This window comes from Heloderma suspectum, chromosome 3, assembly GCF_057233095.1.
Source record: "Heloderma suspectum isolate Gila_16-S chromosome 3, 16-S_ref, whole genome shotgun sequence".
NCBI lineage: Eukaryota > Metazoa > Chordata > Lepidosauria > Squamata > Helodermatidae > Heloderma > Heloderma suspectum.
The window spans coordinates 260,274,741-260,293,653 of record NC_139460.1 but is presented as its reverse complement, the minus strand read 5'-3'; the positions used below and the strand labels follow the sequence as shown (position 1 = coordinate 260,293,653).

Sequence of the window (18,913 nt, the reverse complement as noted above, 5' to 3'; positions counted from 1 at the left end):
TGCTGCAAAAGATTGTGCAAGCTTTCAAGTTCACATCTGGTCTAAGTTTTGGACTTTTCTGCTTCTTCCCCCATCCTCTGCATTTTGTACCATCTATCCTGATGAAGACTTGTGGAGAACTCAAAAGCTTGCACAATCTTTTGTGGCATTTTGGTCCTAATAATTAGTATTAGCAAAATTAAATTAACTGAGAGCTAGCATAGTGTTTAAGAGCATGACCTCATCACCCTTTGCATCTTCCCCACTCCTTCCCATAAATGGGATTGTTCTGCTGCCAATTGCCACCCCTACCCCAATGGAAACCCTTCCACTAGTAGAAAGACATTTGTGGGAGAGCTATATTCACCTAACTATACAGTATGCATAAGGGTCTGACTGGATCTCACTTAGACAAGCCCTTGTCTCTCAGCCTCAGTCTTCCAGCTGCATAATGGAAATAATAATACTGATCTACCTTACTGGTTACTGATTAGTATAAAGTTAATTGCATAATGTATATGAGGCACTTTGAATACTAAGAAATTGCTATGTAAAGATACCATGATTTAAAAAACTCTGAAGAAGCTTTTCTTATTACTAAAGCCATGTGAGAATTTTGTGCCAGTCAAAAATAATAGGAATATGTCAACCCAGAATGTGAATGCAAGCAGGAAATTTTCCTGAGCATTGTGTTTGTGTCCCAAAGTGCGCAACTGTGCACTTCCAAAAATGTACATGTGCAAGTGTGCGCACATGCACATTTCCCTCCCAAATCCACATTTTCACCCTTTAGCCTATGGGAAGAAATGCATGTTTTCCCCAAACAAAAATGTGCATTTTTCCCAAATTGAAAAGAAAAGGGGGAGGAAAGGATGCTTGTGCTTGGGAACGCGAATGAGGCAAAATGAGCTTCGAGGAGAAATGAGAAACCTCAGTGAGCTCACAAAAATCACATGTTCTCCCATCCCTACTTATGACACATACACTACACAAAAACTTTACTGAGTGCTCCCTCCTTCTCAATGTCCTCTTAAGAATTTCAGGCCCCAGGTAGGAACACCTGCTGCTTCCCCAGAGGAGTGGAATATCTGCCACACTATCTAGAAGCAGCTGTAACTGTCTGGCCAGGAACAATTAAGGTATTCTAGTGCTGAAATGATCACATGGAACATCTGTGACAAGACAGAGGCATCCTTGGATTAATCTGGGGACGCATCTGCAATGACTGGGAAACAGAAAAATCTGTGTTGTATAAACAGACATGAAAGATTTATGATAAATTCATTTCTGGGGTGAAATTATAAAAATTTAATTAAAAAGCCCTACATGATCTGGGACATGCTCTGGGTCATGGTAACCTTAGAGATCATCTATCCCTATATTTATCTTTGGGCAGCCAAAACCAAGAGTATTTTCCGTTACAGGCCTGCATGTCTGGAGCCTCTTGCTTTCCCTGTCAGAGAATCCCAATTAATTGACTAAAGGGAAGTTGCTGTCAGGGTTGTATCTGAGCCCATAGAGTCCCAAGGCAGCTCAGATTCTGAGGAGGAGATACAATTCATGGGAGAGGAACTCTCTCAGACTTCAGAGGTGCAGCTGGAAGGGGAACCCCCCCTGCTCACATTCCTGGGAGTGACAGTGACCCAGGCATGGAAAGGGAGGGACAACTTGAGCTTTTAGACATGAGGCGCAGGCACAAGAGAGAGATTGCAGGTGGGTGCCCAAGACAGAATAGGGATTCTGTTGGTGTACCATCCACCCTGCTGCTCAACAGTCTCCCTTCCTGAGCTAGCCGGGGTAGTCTCGGGGTTTGTGTTGGAGACCCCTCGGCTTATTGTGCTGGGGGATTTCAACATCCATGCTGAGGCTGCCCTGTTGGGAGCGGCTCAGGACTTCATGTCCACCATGACAACCATGGATCTGTCCCAGAAGGTATCTGGCCCCACCCATGCTGCTGGGCACACTCTGGACCTCGTTTTCTGTGCTGGATGGGGTGATAGTGATCTGAGAGTGGAGGAACTCTCCATAGTTCCATTGTCATGGACAGATCACTACCTGGTGGGGTTTAGACTTGCTGGCACTCGGAACCTCTGCAGGGGTGGAGGGCTGATTAAGATGGACCACCCCAGGAGGCTGATGGATCCGAATAGTTTCCTGGTGGCTCTTGGGGATTTTCCTGTTGCCTTGGCAGGCAATTCTGTCAAAGCCCTGGCCAGTCTCTGAAATGGAGAAATGACCAGGGCCATGGACACAATTGCTCCTGAGCGTCCTCTCTGATGAAGTGGAGCTGCACCAGCACCCTGGTTTTCTAGGGAGCTGGCAGTGATGAAATGAGTGAGAAGACGACTGGAGCGACGCTGGCAGAAAACTCGGAGTGAATCTGATTGAACACGGCCGAGAGCCTATTTGAAGGCCTACTCTGTGGCAATACGGGCACAAAGAAAATATTTTTTTCTGCCACTATTGCGTCTGCAAAGAGCCGTCCAGCATAGCTGTTTCGAGTGGTTAGGGGTCTTTTACACGCTAGCCTGCAAGAGGATAATTTAAACCCCTCGATAGCCCGCTGTGAACAATTTGCTCAGCACTTTGCAGACAAAATCGCTCGGATCCGCTCTGACTTGGACGCTATAGGTGCTACAGACCCAGTGGATGTAACTTTGGCCCCTGCTTGTCCAATGTTGTTGGATACTTTTCAATTTGTACAGCCTGAGATGTGGACAGGATCCTGGGAGAGGTGAGAGCCACCACATGTGTTCTAGATCCTTGCCCTTCCTGGCTCATAAAAGCAGCCAGAGGTGGACTGGCCGAGTGGGTAAGGAGAGTGGTTAATGCCTCCCTTAGGCAAGGCAGAGTTCCAGCCTGCTTGAAGGAGGCAGTGGTGAGACCTTTGTTAAAAAAAAGCCCTCCCTGAATCCCGCTATATTGGATAATTATCCGCCAGTCTCTAATATTCCATTTCTGGGCAAGATATTGGAGCGCGTGGTGGCCTCCCAACTCCCGAGATTCCTGGATGAGACAGATTATCTAGATCCATTTCAATCTGGCTTCAGACCCAGTTATGGGACAGAAACAGGTTTGGTCACCTTGGTGGATGAGCTACGCCGGGAACTAGACAGGAGGGGGAGTGTGTCCCTGTTGGTTCTGCTGGACCTCTCAGCGGCTTTCGATACCATCGACCATGATATCCTTCTGGGCCGCCTCGCTGGGATGGGACTTGGAGGCACTGTTTTACAGTGGCTCCATTTCTTCTTGGAGGGGCGGACCCAGAAGGTGGTGCTGGGGGACTCCTGTTCAACTCCCTGGCCATTGGCTTGTGGAGTTCCTCAGGGTTCTGTTTTGTCCCCCGTGCTATTTAACATATACATGAAACCACTGGGGGAGGTTGTCTGGAGTTTTGGGGTTCGGTGTCACCAGTATGCTGATGACACCCAACTCTACTTTTCCTTTCCATCTAATTCCAAGGAAACTGTTGGGGTGCTGAACCGGTGTCTGTCGGCAGTAATGGACTGGATGAGGCCAAACAAATTGAAGCTTAATCCAGACAAGACAGTGCTGCTCCTGGGCAGTTGAAAGGTAGATCAGGGAATAGGGATACAGCTTGTGCTAGATGGGGTTACACTCCCCCTGAAGACACAGGTTTGCAGCTTGGGTATACTTCTGGATTCAGCCCTGAGCCTGGATGCCCAGGTTTCAGCGGTGGCCAGGAGTGCATCTGCACAGTTAAAGCTAGTGCACCAGCTGCGCCCGTTCCTTGAGATGTCTGACTTGGCCACAGTGACACATGCCTTAGTTACATCCCATTTGGATTACTGTAATGCACTCTACGTGGGGCTGCCTCAGAAGAGTGTTTGGAAACTTCAGCTGGTTCAAAGAGCCGCGGCCAGTCTGCTGACTGGGGCTGGTTACAGGAAGCATACAACTCCCCTGTTAAAACAGCTTCACTGGCTCCTAGTCCATTTCCAGGCACAATTCAAAGTGCTGGTTATGTCCTATAAACCCTATACAGCTCGGGTCCAGGTTATCTGAAAGACCGTATTCTCCCCTATGAGCCTACTCGTGCCCTAAGATCTTCAGGGGAAGCTCTTCTCACCATCCTGCTACCATCACAGGCACACCTGGTGGGAATGCAGGAGAGGGCCTTCTCGGTGGCTGCCCCAAGGCTCTGGAACTCCCTTCCCAGGGAGGCAAGAGTGGCACCCTCCTTGATATGTTTTCGTAGGCATGCAAAAACTTTTTTGTTCCAGCAGGCCTTTGGGGATAACTAGTCTGGACCTGTGAAAATGTGACGTATGGATATTTTTGTTGTGGTGGTTGTCTTTTAATGTTTTAATGTTTTTACAATTTTAATATTGATGATTTAATTATATTTTTAACTTTTGTACAGTTGTATTCATATTTCTATTCATAGGTTTTAATTGTAGAAGTTTTAACGTTGTAAGGCCGCCTTGAGTCCCAGTATTGGGAAAAAGGCGGGATATAAATATAATTAATTAATTAATTGCAGGAGCCGAGCTTAGATGCTCAGCCCAATTGGCTCAACATCAACAGCTGTGCCCCGAGGCCCCACGAGAGAGGGGGAGAACTTCCCCTCCCACCCCTTAAGTTCAGAGAGTTGCCGTGTTTTTCCCAAATGGAGAACAACTGACATCCTAACCTTTAGAAACCCCTAGTTGGCTGTTCCTTTGTAGTTCCTCTGAGTCTGAGGCAATTAGCATCTGCAAGCTTCATTGGGTTAAATGGAATTAAAGCCTTGGAAAGCAGCCCTTTTGTCTGAGTGTTGATTCTGGCTATTGGAGGATTCAGTGGGCAACAGGGGCAACCTGACAGTTGTAAGGCATATTTTTAAGCTATTTTACAGCAGCTCAGTGATTTTAAAACTGTCTACCTTCAGGGAACTCTTCCCATGTTAAACATCTGCCAAGAGGAACACACACCCCATGCCGCATTGCAGGTTGTTCTCAGTTCAAGTCAAAAAATGGCTAGGCTTGTTGGGCCTTACTGTCACCCAGTGTGAACTGAGGCTTGCATCCAAGGGTGTCATTCCACCAGTGAGAGGGAACCACTGGCAGAAGGGATTTCCCCCTCCCTCCTGTGAGCCACCCCCCCCCCCCGCACTCCCAGATCTGCTCCAGAAGGTTGTGGGATGCTCCAGAGCAGATTGGGGCATGCATGGGGAGGACAGAGAAGTCCTGTCATGTGAGCATTGGATCCAGCTCTGAGAGTGCATCCTACAACAGACTCAATGCTCCCCAGCTCTTTTGCATAGCAGGGGAAGTTCCACAGCAGTAGGCAAGCTGTTTCTCAGATTAGTGTGTCCACCATTTCTGATCTTCTCATTGACAAACTCCTCACAAGCTCCAAAGGATCTCAGGGTTCTAGGAATATGGTTTTAAAACCACTGGGATTGGGTGAGTATTATTTCTGACTGCAGCTTTGTTAATTTTTTCTTTTAATGTGTCAGTTACCTATTGTGTGCATTTTATATGGGCATGTGAAATCTGAACTGGTTGGTTTAGCCTGGCAGGGGTGGAGTCATCAATCAGGGAAGAGCTAGAAGGAAGAGTCAGTTTATCCTGCTCAGTAGCTGAATAATAATTATGGGCTCTTATCACCTTGTATAATGCCTATGACCTTCAAGCTGCAATGTGTAAGTTGCCATTTGCTCTTGTTGGCCTGTTATTTGGAACTAATTTGGAATGAAGAGGAATAACCGAATTGTCCAGCACCTTGGTAAACCAGAGGAAGATTTGGACTGGCTGACTTCAAAGTTTGCAAGCAAGAATTGCATCTTTCTTTTTGGACTAATAGGGACTATTGGTTGCATTGTTCCTGTGTTAATAGATGACTTGTGGATTTAACTGTAGTGGGCAATAAGTGGGAAATTGCAATAATGTTTTATGTGTGGTTCTAACTAAAGAATGTTCAGTTCAAATCATTACAAGTTTTATTCCAAATAAGCTCCACAGGAGACCCACACAGAGGTTACACATGCACAGAGGCCTTTGTACACTGGGAAACTTTCTAGATGTCTTCATTATAAACATATGGTTAATTTAGCCATCCATTTTTCAATCATCTGGGCAACTCAAGAGAAGCCTATATTTTAGTGCTGAAAGAGAAGGCGACCCTTGCACTTCTATGATCATCCCAGGAGAAATCCATGTAATGTCATCATCTTGATAATTTTTGCAATAGGATATCACTCAGTGCCTCCAAAACTTTATCGGCCATTGTCATCCCTGGGGTACATTCAGTACTAATAGACATTGGCAATAATTAATTCAACAAGGAACAGTTCCCACTTGATTTTAAGCGAAGACTTGGGGATCAGTAAGTAGCTCTTTCATTAAAAAACTTACAATATGTATTTCTCTACCTCATTTTGCCTTCTGTTTTTACATGTCTGGTCACAGTGAACCTTTCAGAAAATTGTAAGATTAACCCTGGAAACATTGGGGAACTTCCATCATTTGAGTTCCTTTGGGTATTACTGCCTGAATTATAATATTTTAAATAATAATAAGGGTAATTTTAAATTAAATTTGCAGACCTACCATCTGCATGCATTCAGACTTATTACCATCCTTATAGGCAGCTCCTTGGGTCAATTCTTTCCAGACTGAAATGAGAAATAAAGGGAGTAGAGTGAGGAGGAAGAACTCGATAATAAGATAGTTTCTTGCAATGCTTATAGTGAGGGGGCAGAGTTAATTATTGTGCATATGTAGTCAGTGCTAAACATAAAATATAGGGCTTTGTGAGTTACGAAGAAGGCAAATTATTTCATAATGTGGGTGATCTGAGTAGGGGTGGGGGTGGGGGTGGGCATGTAACTTCTAAGAAACAAAATAAAGAAATAGAAAGAAGAAGAAAATGCAAACTAAGGGAGAAGTGTAAACAGAATGGGTTAAAAGGAGAAGATTGAATGGCTTCTCATGGCACGGAGGTTATGAAATTACGATGGCCTCAAAGTTTAAATATTGGTGTCATGAATAGATAATGGAGGCGCAAAACAGAGTGTAAGGAGGTGGCTCAGTTTTATCATAGCTCCTTGAATCCTATTTTTCAATTATATTGCCAACTTTGTACAGCTCTTGCAGTCTGATACATTTTGGTTGAGCTTTTACAGCCCCATCTCCAAAATCTGCCTGTCCTAGAATCCTTGAAAGCTAATACAATGAAGACGGAGAGGCTAAGCAGTTGAGCTGTAAACCCCAGGAAGTCCCTAGTTCAAATAAACTCACTAGGTGGCTTTAGGCACACCACTCACAAAGTCACCCCCAGGGGCCGAATCTGGCCCACCTGGGGATCCAGTCCAGCCCCCCAAGGCTCCCCAGATGGCCACACCCACTTCTCCTGGCCCCACCCCCTTTCCCCTGACTACCAATAATCTGGTGGTTTCTTGGCTTTTGTACAGTTTTTTCCCCATTCTAAAAAGGTTGAAATGCCTCTCCTAAGGCTTAGTTACTGTCAGTAAGAGCTTCCAGCTAAAATAAGCTGGTATTTTTGGTAATTTGCCCCCTCCCCCTTTTCCTTTGCTCCTGCCCCTTTTGCGCCACCCACCACTGGAATGTGACATGGGAAAGCTTCTCCAGAATTGAATTTGGCCTTGGGGCTGGAAGATGTTTGACACCCATGCCCTATGAATGCACGCATACACCTGCATTTCAGTGTTGTTGCAAAGATTACTGAGATAATGTATGTGAGGCACTTTGAACCCTGAAAAGTACTAGATAAATGCTAGGTATTACTATGATTTAAACCTTTCTATCCATCCCTCTCATTTGAAACTCAGTGAAACTCCATGGGCACTATACAGTCAAAATAAAGGACTTTTAAGTTCCATTTATTCCAGTGTGAAGATTAACCAGAGCCGCAATTCCGAGTACAGTTAAGCTGTTTAAATCTTTGATGTCAAAGGGATTTACAGAGTAATCCTATACTCATATTATGCCAGGACCAGAGATAAGGAACGGTTGCCATGTCCAATGCTTGCTCAGCCCAGGAGGGGAGAAGAGGAAAAGGGAAATTTAGGGCTGACCTGAAAGTGCCTCACTTTCACAGCCTCATTCTCAAGCTACCATGATAATGAGACATTTTCTGCACATTTGGCAGCAGGCTAAATCTAAGAACTTTCAGGAAGGGGTACAGTTTTAGCAGTCATTTGTGGTGGCTTCCCCCAATACAGGACAATTTTCATCCACAACGCGTCTGAATATGGATGCATTGAAATATCACAATGTTGCCTCCTTTATGGTGCATGAAGGGAAATACTGCAGTTCCCACTGCCATAAAGTAAGACAGTGGGGGCAGCCATGTTTCTCTCCCACAATGCACCACAAAGGATACTTTAACACAGGGGTCACGAACCTATTTCTGCCTGAGGGCCACATTCAGTTTTGAAGAAGCTCTTGGGGGCTATATTCCAGTGGTGAGCACGGCAGAAGGCAAAGAGTTGGGGGGGGGGGAGGTAAAACGGCTAGAGCACAAAATACAAAAAATGCCAGCATACTGTAGCTGAAAGCTCTTGCTGCCAGTAAGTAAGCCTCAGGGGAGGCATTTCAACCTTTAAGAATGGGGAAAAACGGCACAAAACCTGGAAACCCCCAAATGATCTGTAGTTGAGGGAAAATGGGTGGGGCCAGGGAAGGGTGTGTGACCAACTCAAGAACCCCTGGGGGGCCAGATTTGGTCTCTGGGCCTCAGGTTCCACACCCCTGCTTTAACATTTAACACTTTTTCTACATTCACTTGCCACTTTTTTTTTTACATTGTGAGTTAATGATAATGGGCAGTATTGTATAGAAATATTTATATTGGGATTGAAGGACTGGTACCCAATAAGGACAGCAGGTGCAAAGAACAGGTGGTGGCCCTAGGTGTCAAGTGAGGGTGTGGGTCCAACATAGGGTAACACTTTGATAGGATATAAAAATATTGCACAGTATTTAATACTTGGAAAAACAAATGGGAACAGATAAAATGGGATGGAAATGGCAGAAAGGGGTAAAATACTTTGCTTTATTTTAAACTGGAGCACACAGGGTGGGGGGCATGCCAGCTCAGTCCAACAGCACAAAAACAACCCCAACAAGTCCCTTAGAGCCAGAAGAGGCTTTTTAAAGCTTCATGAATATTTAGCTTGTCCTCATGTAAAATATATGACTTTGTGTAAGGATCAGGCAAAGGAGGTGCATGATTTTTTTCTGATTTATGGGCCCAGTGACGGATTATTCATAGCAGAGCAGCTGTGTGGAAAGATTCATCCACTGCAAAATGTGATTGTACATCAGGCAGTCTGAGGGAACGGAGCTATGACTAATGGCTACTTTACATATAAATGAGAAGGTTTGTGCTAGGAACTGTTAAAACAATATAGTCTCTCCCTCTCACTCACTGACTGGGCTTGGCCTCTTTGATCTGAATGAAGTACAGGGGCCAGGAGAAAGAAAGGAAGGACTAAAACTTGCCTGGCCTCATCAAAATCCAGCAAAGTGTTTACAAATGCTTGGAAACTAAATGTCAGTCACTTCGTTTGGCACTGTGCTTCTGAAGATGCTGAACTATGAATGGATGACCTTCCTACAGCCTCAGCTATCAGCCAAGAGCCATACAGAGGTGGCTAATCCCATACTGAGCTGGCCTAGCTGTTGAGAAAGGAGGTGGCAGTGTTAGGCAGAAGGGAAGGTAGCAGCAGATGAGAGCATATTGAGAGCCTGTGTGGTGTAGTGGCCTTCCCCAACCTGGTGCCCTCCAAATGTGTTGGACTGTAACTCCCATCATTGGGCATGCTGGTAGGCATCATTTTGGGTAAGTCTGGGCTGGAGTTTTGGACTTTGGCTGCATAGCTCTGGGTAAATCCCCACTCAGCTGTGACCCTGGGCTAGTCATTCTCTCTTGCCCTAGCCTATCTCACAGAATAGTAGGTAAAATATACACCACCCTGAGATAATTAGAGAATAATCAATAATATTAGTAATAGGAGGAGAAGGAGGAAGAAAAAGAGACAGTGGCACCTTCTGATGGGGAGAGCTTTTCAAAAACTGAGTAGATATTCTGGGCAACGTGACTGTGCTTGAGGACTGAAGATTGTAGAGGCTGGTACTGTGTTGGGGCCTACATTGAGCAGTTTGGATCAAAAAATTTCAGTATCACTTTTCAGGCTCTGAGACCAGTCTTAACCTTCCTCTGCACCTACCTGCGATGGTGGACATGACTTAGATCTCACCAGGCAAGAACAGGGAGAGATCTTAATTTCAGATGGAAAGTGAATGTTCTATGGGGAGTCAGGTTGTAGTTTTGAGTATGTGATCAACTGGCAGATCTAGCCCCTCTCCCCAATCCAATTTCACCCCCTTACTTACTCTTGTCTTTGATACAAACTGTCTAGACATTGCAGATGTGGGCAGATGCTGGGCCTGTAATTTATAACAACAGCCTCCAGAAGGCAATTCCAATTTGCTTCGCTAATGCTTTAAGTTACAGACGCTGAGATCTCCTGTAAATACTCTTGGCTTACATATTAACTACCATTCTGGGTTTGCTCAGCAAATACTGGCTAACTACAAAGTAATTCCATCTATCTTTTGGTCTCTGGTGGAGGTTGGGATGCCATGGGATGTTCCTTTTTTCAGATCCAAAAATATGAGATTGGGGGATGTGGGTTGCAGCTCTATGCACACTAAGTTGGGAATAAGTCTTACTGAAATCAATTGAACTTTCTTCAGAGTTAAAATGGTTATAATCAGTGTACAAAAGATATACATTGTGGTGGGACCAATTCTATGATTTCGGTTAGTTTTCATTTTCCAATCAACCTTCAAGTATTGGGTTTGACCCTCTTTCTCATGCTGAGTACAGAAGAAAAAGTGGATGGGGGAAGATATTTTCAGGATATTTATATATTTAAAACATTTGCATCCCATATTTCCTTTAAAATTCCAAAGTAGCTAACAATTCAATTACAACAACTATATCAAAAAAATTACAACATTGCAACTAAAAGCAAAGTTAAAAACCTAGCAAAATAAAACATGAACGATAAAAAGACCACTAAGTAAAAGAGCCAGACAGAGACAGCTTCAGAATTAAACATCGTCACTGAAAACCCTACAGCAGAGTAAAAACTACAAGCAGAGTTGATCATCTTCTGGCCCTAAAAAGAAAAGTTTTTGCCTATAGTGGAAAGCTATTAGAGGAGTCAAGGCAGGCATCCCTCAGGAAGGAGTTACAGAAGGACTTCTAGGTGCTGTAGAAGGGATGCATGATAACAGCGCTGACAGTTTATTTGCAGCTGGAAGGGGTTATGATGAGTGTTTTATTTGTTTGTTTGTTTGTTTACTTATTTATTTATTTATTACATTTCTATACCACCCAATAGCCGAAGTTCTCGGGGCGGTTCACAACATTAAAACCACAAGTACAGCATAAAAACAATATACAATATAAAAGCATTAAAACTACAGTATAAAAGTACAACCAGCATAAAACCTAGCAGCAATGCAGAGATTTAAAATACAGTAACAAGTTTAAAACAGCAGAGCTAAAAGACTAGAATGCTAAAATTCCTGGGAAAATAAAAAGGCCTTCACCTGCTGCAGGAAAGAGTACAGCGTAGGAGCCAGGCTAACCTCTCTAGGGAGCTCATGCCACAACTGGGGTGCCACAGCAGAGTGTACTGTCTCTCCTTGGGTGCCTGTATCCCTACCACAACCTCCATAAGTCCACAAAAAGACCCCTGCTGGATTAGACAAAAGGTCTGCCTAGTCCAGTGTCTTAAATCTGGAGCCTGATCCACTCAGGACCCTCACCAAACAGATTCGAAGATACCAATATGACTCAAGTCCATTTGTGTGAAAGAATGATCCAGGTTATTGATGGAAAATGGATGAAGATAATAAAAGCAAAGAAAAGCTTACACATGCCCCTCAACTCGCTGTTGCAATTACTCAGGTTCCTTAGAAGTAACAGGCATTGTCCGGGGGTGGGGGGGGGATGTTTATCTGAACAGGTGGTACATCTTTCCTCTCAGACAAGAAGAGGTAAGAGGCCAATTTGCCCAGGATTTTATAGGGCTTGTTTCACTAAGTTAGACTGTCACAGGCACACACACACTTCCCTCCCTTCAGCAAGGAGGAGAAAGGGCGAGGCTTAATTTCTTGGCAGGAAATAAAGTTTCTCACAGCAGAGAAAGGAGCATTCTTATCAACAAGAAAAGTACATACTGTTCAAGACAGCTACTGTGTATTATCTAACTTTGTTAGTAGCAAAAAGTGCTGACCTTCACTGTAAAGCCATACAAACTAACTCTAATTTCATAATAGTTGCCAACTACTCTACCAAATAAGTATGCATATGCTACTAGACACCGCATATGACTCTGTGTAAGTTCACACCTGACTCCTCACCACTCTTCCAAAACCAAATCCAATATATCCAGCATCCTGTTTCCCACAGAGGCCAGCCTCTGGGAAGGACACAACCTGCTCATGCACTCTCCTTCCACTGAGTGCAGGTCCATCTTCTTTACTACTGAAGCTACTATATAAATAATATTCCAGCAGGAGCAGCAACATTCTCAAAACCAGGTATGTGTTGTGTACCCTGATCTTGTGTATGTTTTCTTGGAAGAATGCCCCCTTGTGTTCAGTGGAGCTTATTCCCAGGTAAGGGGGCATAGGGCTCCTGAGGCACAGTCTAGGATTCAATCCTTGATTTGCTTCAAAGTTCTGAAGCATGTCAAGGATTGAAACAAGTCATTTATTGATGCCCTTTGGACTATTGGTCAGAGTTTCTTCCACCACTGTTATAAACTTGGGCTGGTCCTTGAAAAGGGGCAATATCTTGCAATACATTCCTGCTTTTGAGTTGTTTACTGCTAGAGCGTATTATTTTAGATGACGTGCTTTCTTTTGATGCAGCTGTTTAAGTCCCAGTCAGAAAGAAACGTGGTAACCCTAAGTGGGTCTTCTGATCACCAGTTGCAAATTTTTTGTGACTGGGGCTCTGATGTCATTGGCTACTGAGCAATAGCATATTCTATACTCTGTACATGAAGTATGTACGAGCAATCCTATTGTTCACTGTGTGCTGGGTTTCCCTGCACAATTATAGGAGTTGTGACTAATGCATTTGCCACAAGCCTTTTGTGTTTCCCTAGTACTTTCTGGGAACTGATACCATCTCTCCTGTTTGGGGAGATCTAACGTGTCTTTGACACATCTGTGATACGTTTGGACTGTGTGACTGCTATTTGTCATATTGTTGGCACTTGTGCATGTTTGTTCTATTGATTGAGAACAGAATTGTGTTTTAATATTCATATTTTGCATGTTGCACTGTTGCAAGAAAGAGTCCCAATCCAGGCATTATGGATGTCACCATTCCTACATCCCTCCCATGCTTGTCCATCGCCCACTTCTGAGCTATGCAAGAAGTCGTAACAGCACTATCTGTGTCCTTTGAACAGATGCAACATCAGAGCTGTGCTGGAGCAAGGTGGAGGACTAACAATACTGTGGCAGCACAAGGACACTGACAGCCCAATTCTAAGCATTTTTTCTTGGAAATAAATCCCGTTGAGTTGAAAGGGATTCGCTTTCTAATACATGTACTATCCTCATACATTGCTTGACAATGTCTCACATTAATTGTTGTAATCATGCAAGTGCTCCCTTATGAATCATATCTGTGTCTGAAGATATGTAAAAATAAGAGATCCTACACATATATACCACCAAGAGAAGACCCAGCTGTGTTAAATCCCAGAATTTTATTTATTTATACAAGAATTTATATCCTACTGTTTTGGTGCTTACGCACCACTCAAGGCGGCTAAAACAATTAAACCCAACCATAAAATACAATAATAAAATTACAAGCACACACACAGAAAACAATATAATAAAAGCAGAGATAGGCACAGCAGATAAAATGTACTGGATAAAAACCTCAATCCAATAAAACAAATTGGCCTAAATAGGAAGGTTTTTGCCATCCGGCAAAACACCGTAAGGAGCGGGGGGGGGGGGGGACTGAACCTCTTGGGTCAGAGTGTTCCATAGTTTAAGTGCAGCCACAAAGAAGGCCCTTTCTCTTATCCCCATTAACTCAGCCTCCACCATAGTTAGGATATAGAAAAGGGCATCTCTTTCAGCACTCAGGGCACAGAGTATGAGAGGAGGGCATCCCTAAGGTATCCTGGTCCTAAGCCATTTAGGGCTTTCAAGGTCATTGTGGCGAATCAAAGTCTGAGGTAAAATATTGGTAAAATGTACTGTTAATATAAGAATATGAGTGTGTTTTGAAAGGTAATCCCATTTGTAAACAACTACTTTGTTCTAAGTTTACTATGGGCAACCTATATCTGTCAGTTATGTCAGATAACTTCGACAGCCATCTGTCAAAGAAGCTGTTACAGCCTTAGTGCAGGGGCAGGCAAGTCAAGGGTATATACTCTCCCTATCTAGCTCCCGGTATAGATTATCCACCAGGGCCACCAAAGCTGTCTCAGTCCCAAACCCAGGCCTAAAGCCAGATAGAAATGGGTCTATATAATCCATTTCATCCAAGAACAATTGGAGCTAAGATGCCACCACATGCTCAAGTCCCCTGCCCCCAGATAGCAAACTGGAGACTGGTTGGAAATTATCCAATAAGCTGGCATCCAGAGAAGATTTCTTTAACAATGGCTTCAAAACAGCCACCTGGGTGGCATTACCCTTTCCTCTACAGATGCATTTACCATTCTGTGTCCCTGATAGATCAGGTCTGTATCCCAGCACACAGAACAATAGGATTGCTCGTACATACTTCATGTACAGAGTATAGAATATGCTATTGCTCAGTAACCAATGACATCAGAGCCCCAGTCTCAAACAAGTTACAACTAGGGATCAGAAGACCCACTTAGGGTTATCACGCTTCTTTCTGACTGGGACTTAAACAGCTGCATCAAAAGAAAGCACATCATCCAAAATAATATACTCTAGCAGTAAACAACTCAAAAGCAGGAATGTATTGCAAGATATTGCCCCTTTTCAAGGACCAGCCCAAGTTTATAACAGTGGTGGAAGAAACTCTGACCAATAGTCCAAAGAGCTCCTTCATCAGCCAGGAATGGCAAGGGCCAAGCACACACATGCTAGGTCTCACAGTAGCGAGAATCATGTCCATATCCTCAGCCTGTACAAATTGAAAGTATCCATTGCAAAAAAGGTAAAAAGGAGCCAAAGGTACATCAAGTAGTGTCTGCTACAGTCATGGAAACCAAGTCAGAGCAGATGCAAGTGACTTTATCTGCAAGGTGTCTAGCAAAGATGTCATAGTGGGGAGCCAAGTCTCCTTCCTCAACTTCACCAGTCCTTGATGTAACAGACAATTCAGATCTTGCAATAGCTCCACTTAATGACTCTGTGAGGATGCAATGGTCGCAGAAAAGTACAATTTCTTTGCTGCCATAATTGCCACAGCATAACCTGTGTCTGGTCAGCTTTGCCCTGCATTTTCCTCCATGGCTGCTCTATTCATTGCCCCTGCTGCTTAATTGCCCCAAGTTACCTGGAAAACCAAGAAGCCTTCCTGGTTCCATCAGCAGGGACAGGACTGCGTCTGATAGACAGAGCCAGGACAAATTTGCCACACTCGCTTCTTCCAACCCAGTCTCTGTAGTACTCTCATCCAAGTTCAAATCCTGGATGGCCACAGTCTTCCCATTTACTGACCTGGTATTGAAGAGCACCATCTTTAGATCAGGAGCCAATCCACATGGCCAATTTAATGCAGAGGGAGAGCACATCAGGGTTGTTTGCAACAGATGATGCTGTTGCCAATCTGCAGTCAACCAGCAGCTTCCCTCTTGCAAAACTGCATTCTGAGAAAGTTCTTTTAGTCCGTATTTTTTACTTAAAGTGGCTCCCAGGCGGTTCCGCTGAAGCATGTCCCGTTCCCCTGCATTAAATCCTGGGTGTGCCTCTGTGACGTGGCTGTGACATGGCAGTGATGTGGTCAAGGGGTGGGGCAGCCCCCCCATTCACTCTTTTTCCCCATTGGCAGTAGGGCGCACAGTCTGCAGACTGTGTATCCCATTCAGAATACCACAGTTGCGCATTTTCAAGGAGTAAGGATAGCGAAGTAGTTGTTCTCACCAGTCAGAATAACTAGCCTACCTTTCCAATTCATAAAAGCACTACAGCGCTGTTTCTAGCCTTCACAATTGCGCAGTAGTAGCTTTCCCAATTCACAGTTTGTACATTTAGGGCCAGAAATATTGGAACAAGGATAACTGTTTTGGCAGTTGGCCTTTGTACACCACCACATTGAAGTTGAAAGGAAACACACCCAGATGGGAGCGAAGTCAGGACTTTCAGCTGTAATTCAAGGGGTTTGACAAAAGTGGGGCACTAACCATTCAGGAAGGACAGCCAGTGGCATACACACACACCCATCGTTGGTGGCTCATAAGTAATGGAATGAATGGCTGAGAAGCAGCTGCATGGCCAAGTGTGGCCTGTTTCCTGGGTCCTCCATGACCAATCAAGCAGATAAAAGGCCTGGAGGTGGTTCTGAGTGTTGCATTTGCATTTGGTAGCTGTTCACTGGAACGCCCAACATGAGGTCCAAAGAGGTGTCCATGTGAGTGAAGGAGGCCATCATTAGGCTGAGGAAACAAAATAAACCCATCAGAGAGATAGCAAAAACAGTGGGAGTGGCCAATACAACAGTATGGAACATCCTGAAAAAGAAGGAATTAACTGGCAAGCTCAGCAACAGCAAAAGGCCTGGAAGACCACAGAAGACAACTAAAGTGGATGACCACAGAATTCTGCTCATGGTGAAGAGGAATCCTTTCACAAAATCTAGCCAGGTCAGAATGCTCTTGTGGAGGTAGGCATGTCATTGTCAACATCTACAGTCAAGAGAAAGCTTTATGAATGTAAATACAGAGGCTTCACAACAAGGTGCAAACCACTGGTAACACTCAAGAACAGACAGGCCAGATTAGCCTTTGCCAGCAAACACCTAAAAAAGCCTGCTCAGTTCTGGAATAAGATTCTTTGGACTGATGAAACCAAGATTAACTTGTACCAGAATGATGGGAAGAGAAAAGTATGGAGAAGGAAAGGAACAGCTCATGATCCAAAGCATACCACATCATCTGTCAAACATGGTGGAGGCAGTGTTATGGCATGGGCATGTATGGCTGCCAATGGAACCGGGTCACTTGTGTTTATTGATGACCTGACTGCTGAGAAAAGCAGCAGGATGAATTCTGAAGTGTATAGGGCTATACTTTCTGCTCAGATTCAGCTGAATGCTGCCAAACCGATGGGGCGCCGCTTCATATTGCAGATGGATAATGACCCAAAACATACAGCAGAAGCTACCCAAGAGTTTCTCAAGGCAAAGAAGTGGGATGTTCTTCAATGGCCAAGTCAGTCACCTGATCTCAACCCAGCAGAGCATGCTTTTCACTTACTGAAGACAAGACTGAAGGCAGAAAGACCCACAAACAAGCAGCAGCTGCAGGCAGCTGCAGTAAAGGCCTGGCAAAGCATCTTGAGGGAAGAAACTCAGCATTTGGTTATGTCCATGGGTTCCAGACTTCAGGCAGTCATTGACTGCAAAGGATTTTTATCCAGGTATTAAAGGCAATCCTGAAGTTTGACATGATGTTGGTTTGTTCCATTACTTATGAGCCACCAATGATGGGTGTGTGTGTATGCCACTGGCTGTACTTCCTGAATGCTTAGTGCCCCACTTTTGTCACACTCCTTGCATTACAGCTGGAAGTCCTGACTTCACTCTCATCTGGGTGTGTTTCCTTTCAACTTCAATGTGATGGTGTACAGAGGCCAACTACCAAAGCAGTTATCCTTGTTCCAATATTTCTGGCCCTGACTGTAGCTTTATTTCAGATCACAGTAGCAGGAGGGAGCCTGGACAGGGGCGGGAAAGAAGCCTTTCTCATTCCCTGAGGGGCACTTCAAGGGTTTCTAGCCTTCAGAACTGAACAGTAATTGCTTTTCTGATTCACAGTATGTAGCCTTATTTCAGAGTGCAGTAGCGGGGAGGATCCTGGACAGAAGTGGGAAACAAGCTTCTCTCATTTGCTGAGCCACACCTCTTACCAAGGAGGAGAGGCAGTTTATTGGGTGGGAGGGCCATGGAAAGGGAATGCAGGCAGAGCAAGGCTGCAGTCCTCTGTGCTCTTCCCAGACAGTAAGTCCTGCTGAATACAGTGGGACTTGCTCCCAAGTAAAAAGGCACAGGATGACACTTCACGGCTGCAAAACACGGTCACGCTGCCTCCTTTGAATGGTGTGAGGTTTACTTCTGAGTAGACACACACATAGGACTGAGCCGCACAGAACTAAAGTGTGCGCGGAGCTCCCAGCACTGGCCACCCCCTCGCCTTCCCGTCTGTGTATTCTTTATTGTGCACAACATATTATGAATAGCTAGTCCAGGGACAGATGTTCTGCATGCAGGGAAATGGCTGGAGTTGCCTCCCTCTGCTAGCCCCTGCTTCCCCAGCCCCAAACTCTTGTTTCTAGAGGAAAGCTGCCTCCTCCTCCTCACACACACACACACAGGGGGGAGCATGGACAGGGGCAGGGAACAAATCTTTCTTATTCGCTGAGCAGGGTTGATAGGGTTGATGATGTTCAGTTCTACTCTGCCCAGATGGAATGGGAAGCACTTTCATGTGACCCGTGAAAGCAAGTTTCTAGGTGCTGTATACTCCGCTTTTCCTGCGTCGTGTGCCCCTGACGGATCAAAGCAATTTCAAGAGAATCCGGATATAACCAGAAAGTGGTTCTCATTCCGTTTCCATGCAGATCCCCCCACCCCGGTAGTAGTCAGACAAACTGGAAGGTAGGGAGAACATCACCCAGTCATACCCAGTTCTCATTTAATGGCCAATATGCCTGCC

General features: G+C 44.6%; 1 protein-coding gene across 3 annotated transcripts in view; it reads right to left on the bottom strand.

Moving 5' to 3' along the window:
- The window catches only part of BTRC (beta-transducin repeat containing E3 ubiquitin protein ligase), a 183,971-nt gene extending 171,888 nt beyond the window's left edge, over positions 1-12,083 (bottom strand). Inside the window, exons 1-2 of one of the 3 annotated variants that reach the window (XM_084846512.1) lie at positions 11,898-12,020; positions 6,534-6,598 (exon numbers count right to left, since the gene is read on the bottom strand). In XM_084846512.1, coding sequence (XP_084702638.1) covers positions 6,534-6,598; positions 11,898-11,901 — 69 coding nt within the window. In that variant the 5' untranslated portion in view covers positions 11,902-12,020. Of the gene's footprint in view, positions 1-6,533; positions 6,599-11,897 lie in introns of all 3 variants that reach the window. The other 2 variants (XM_084846521.1, XM_084846516.1) reach the window with 2 other exon arrangements.
- Positions 12,084-18,913: the final 6,830 nt, after the last annotated feature.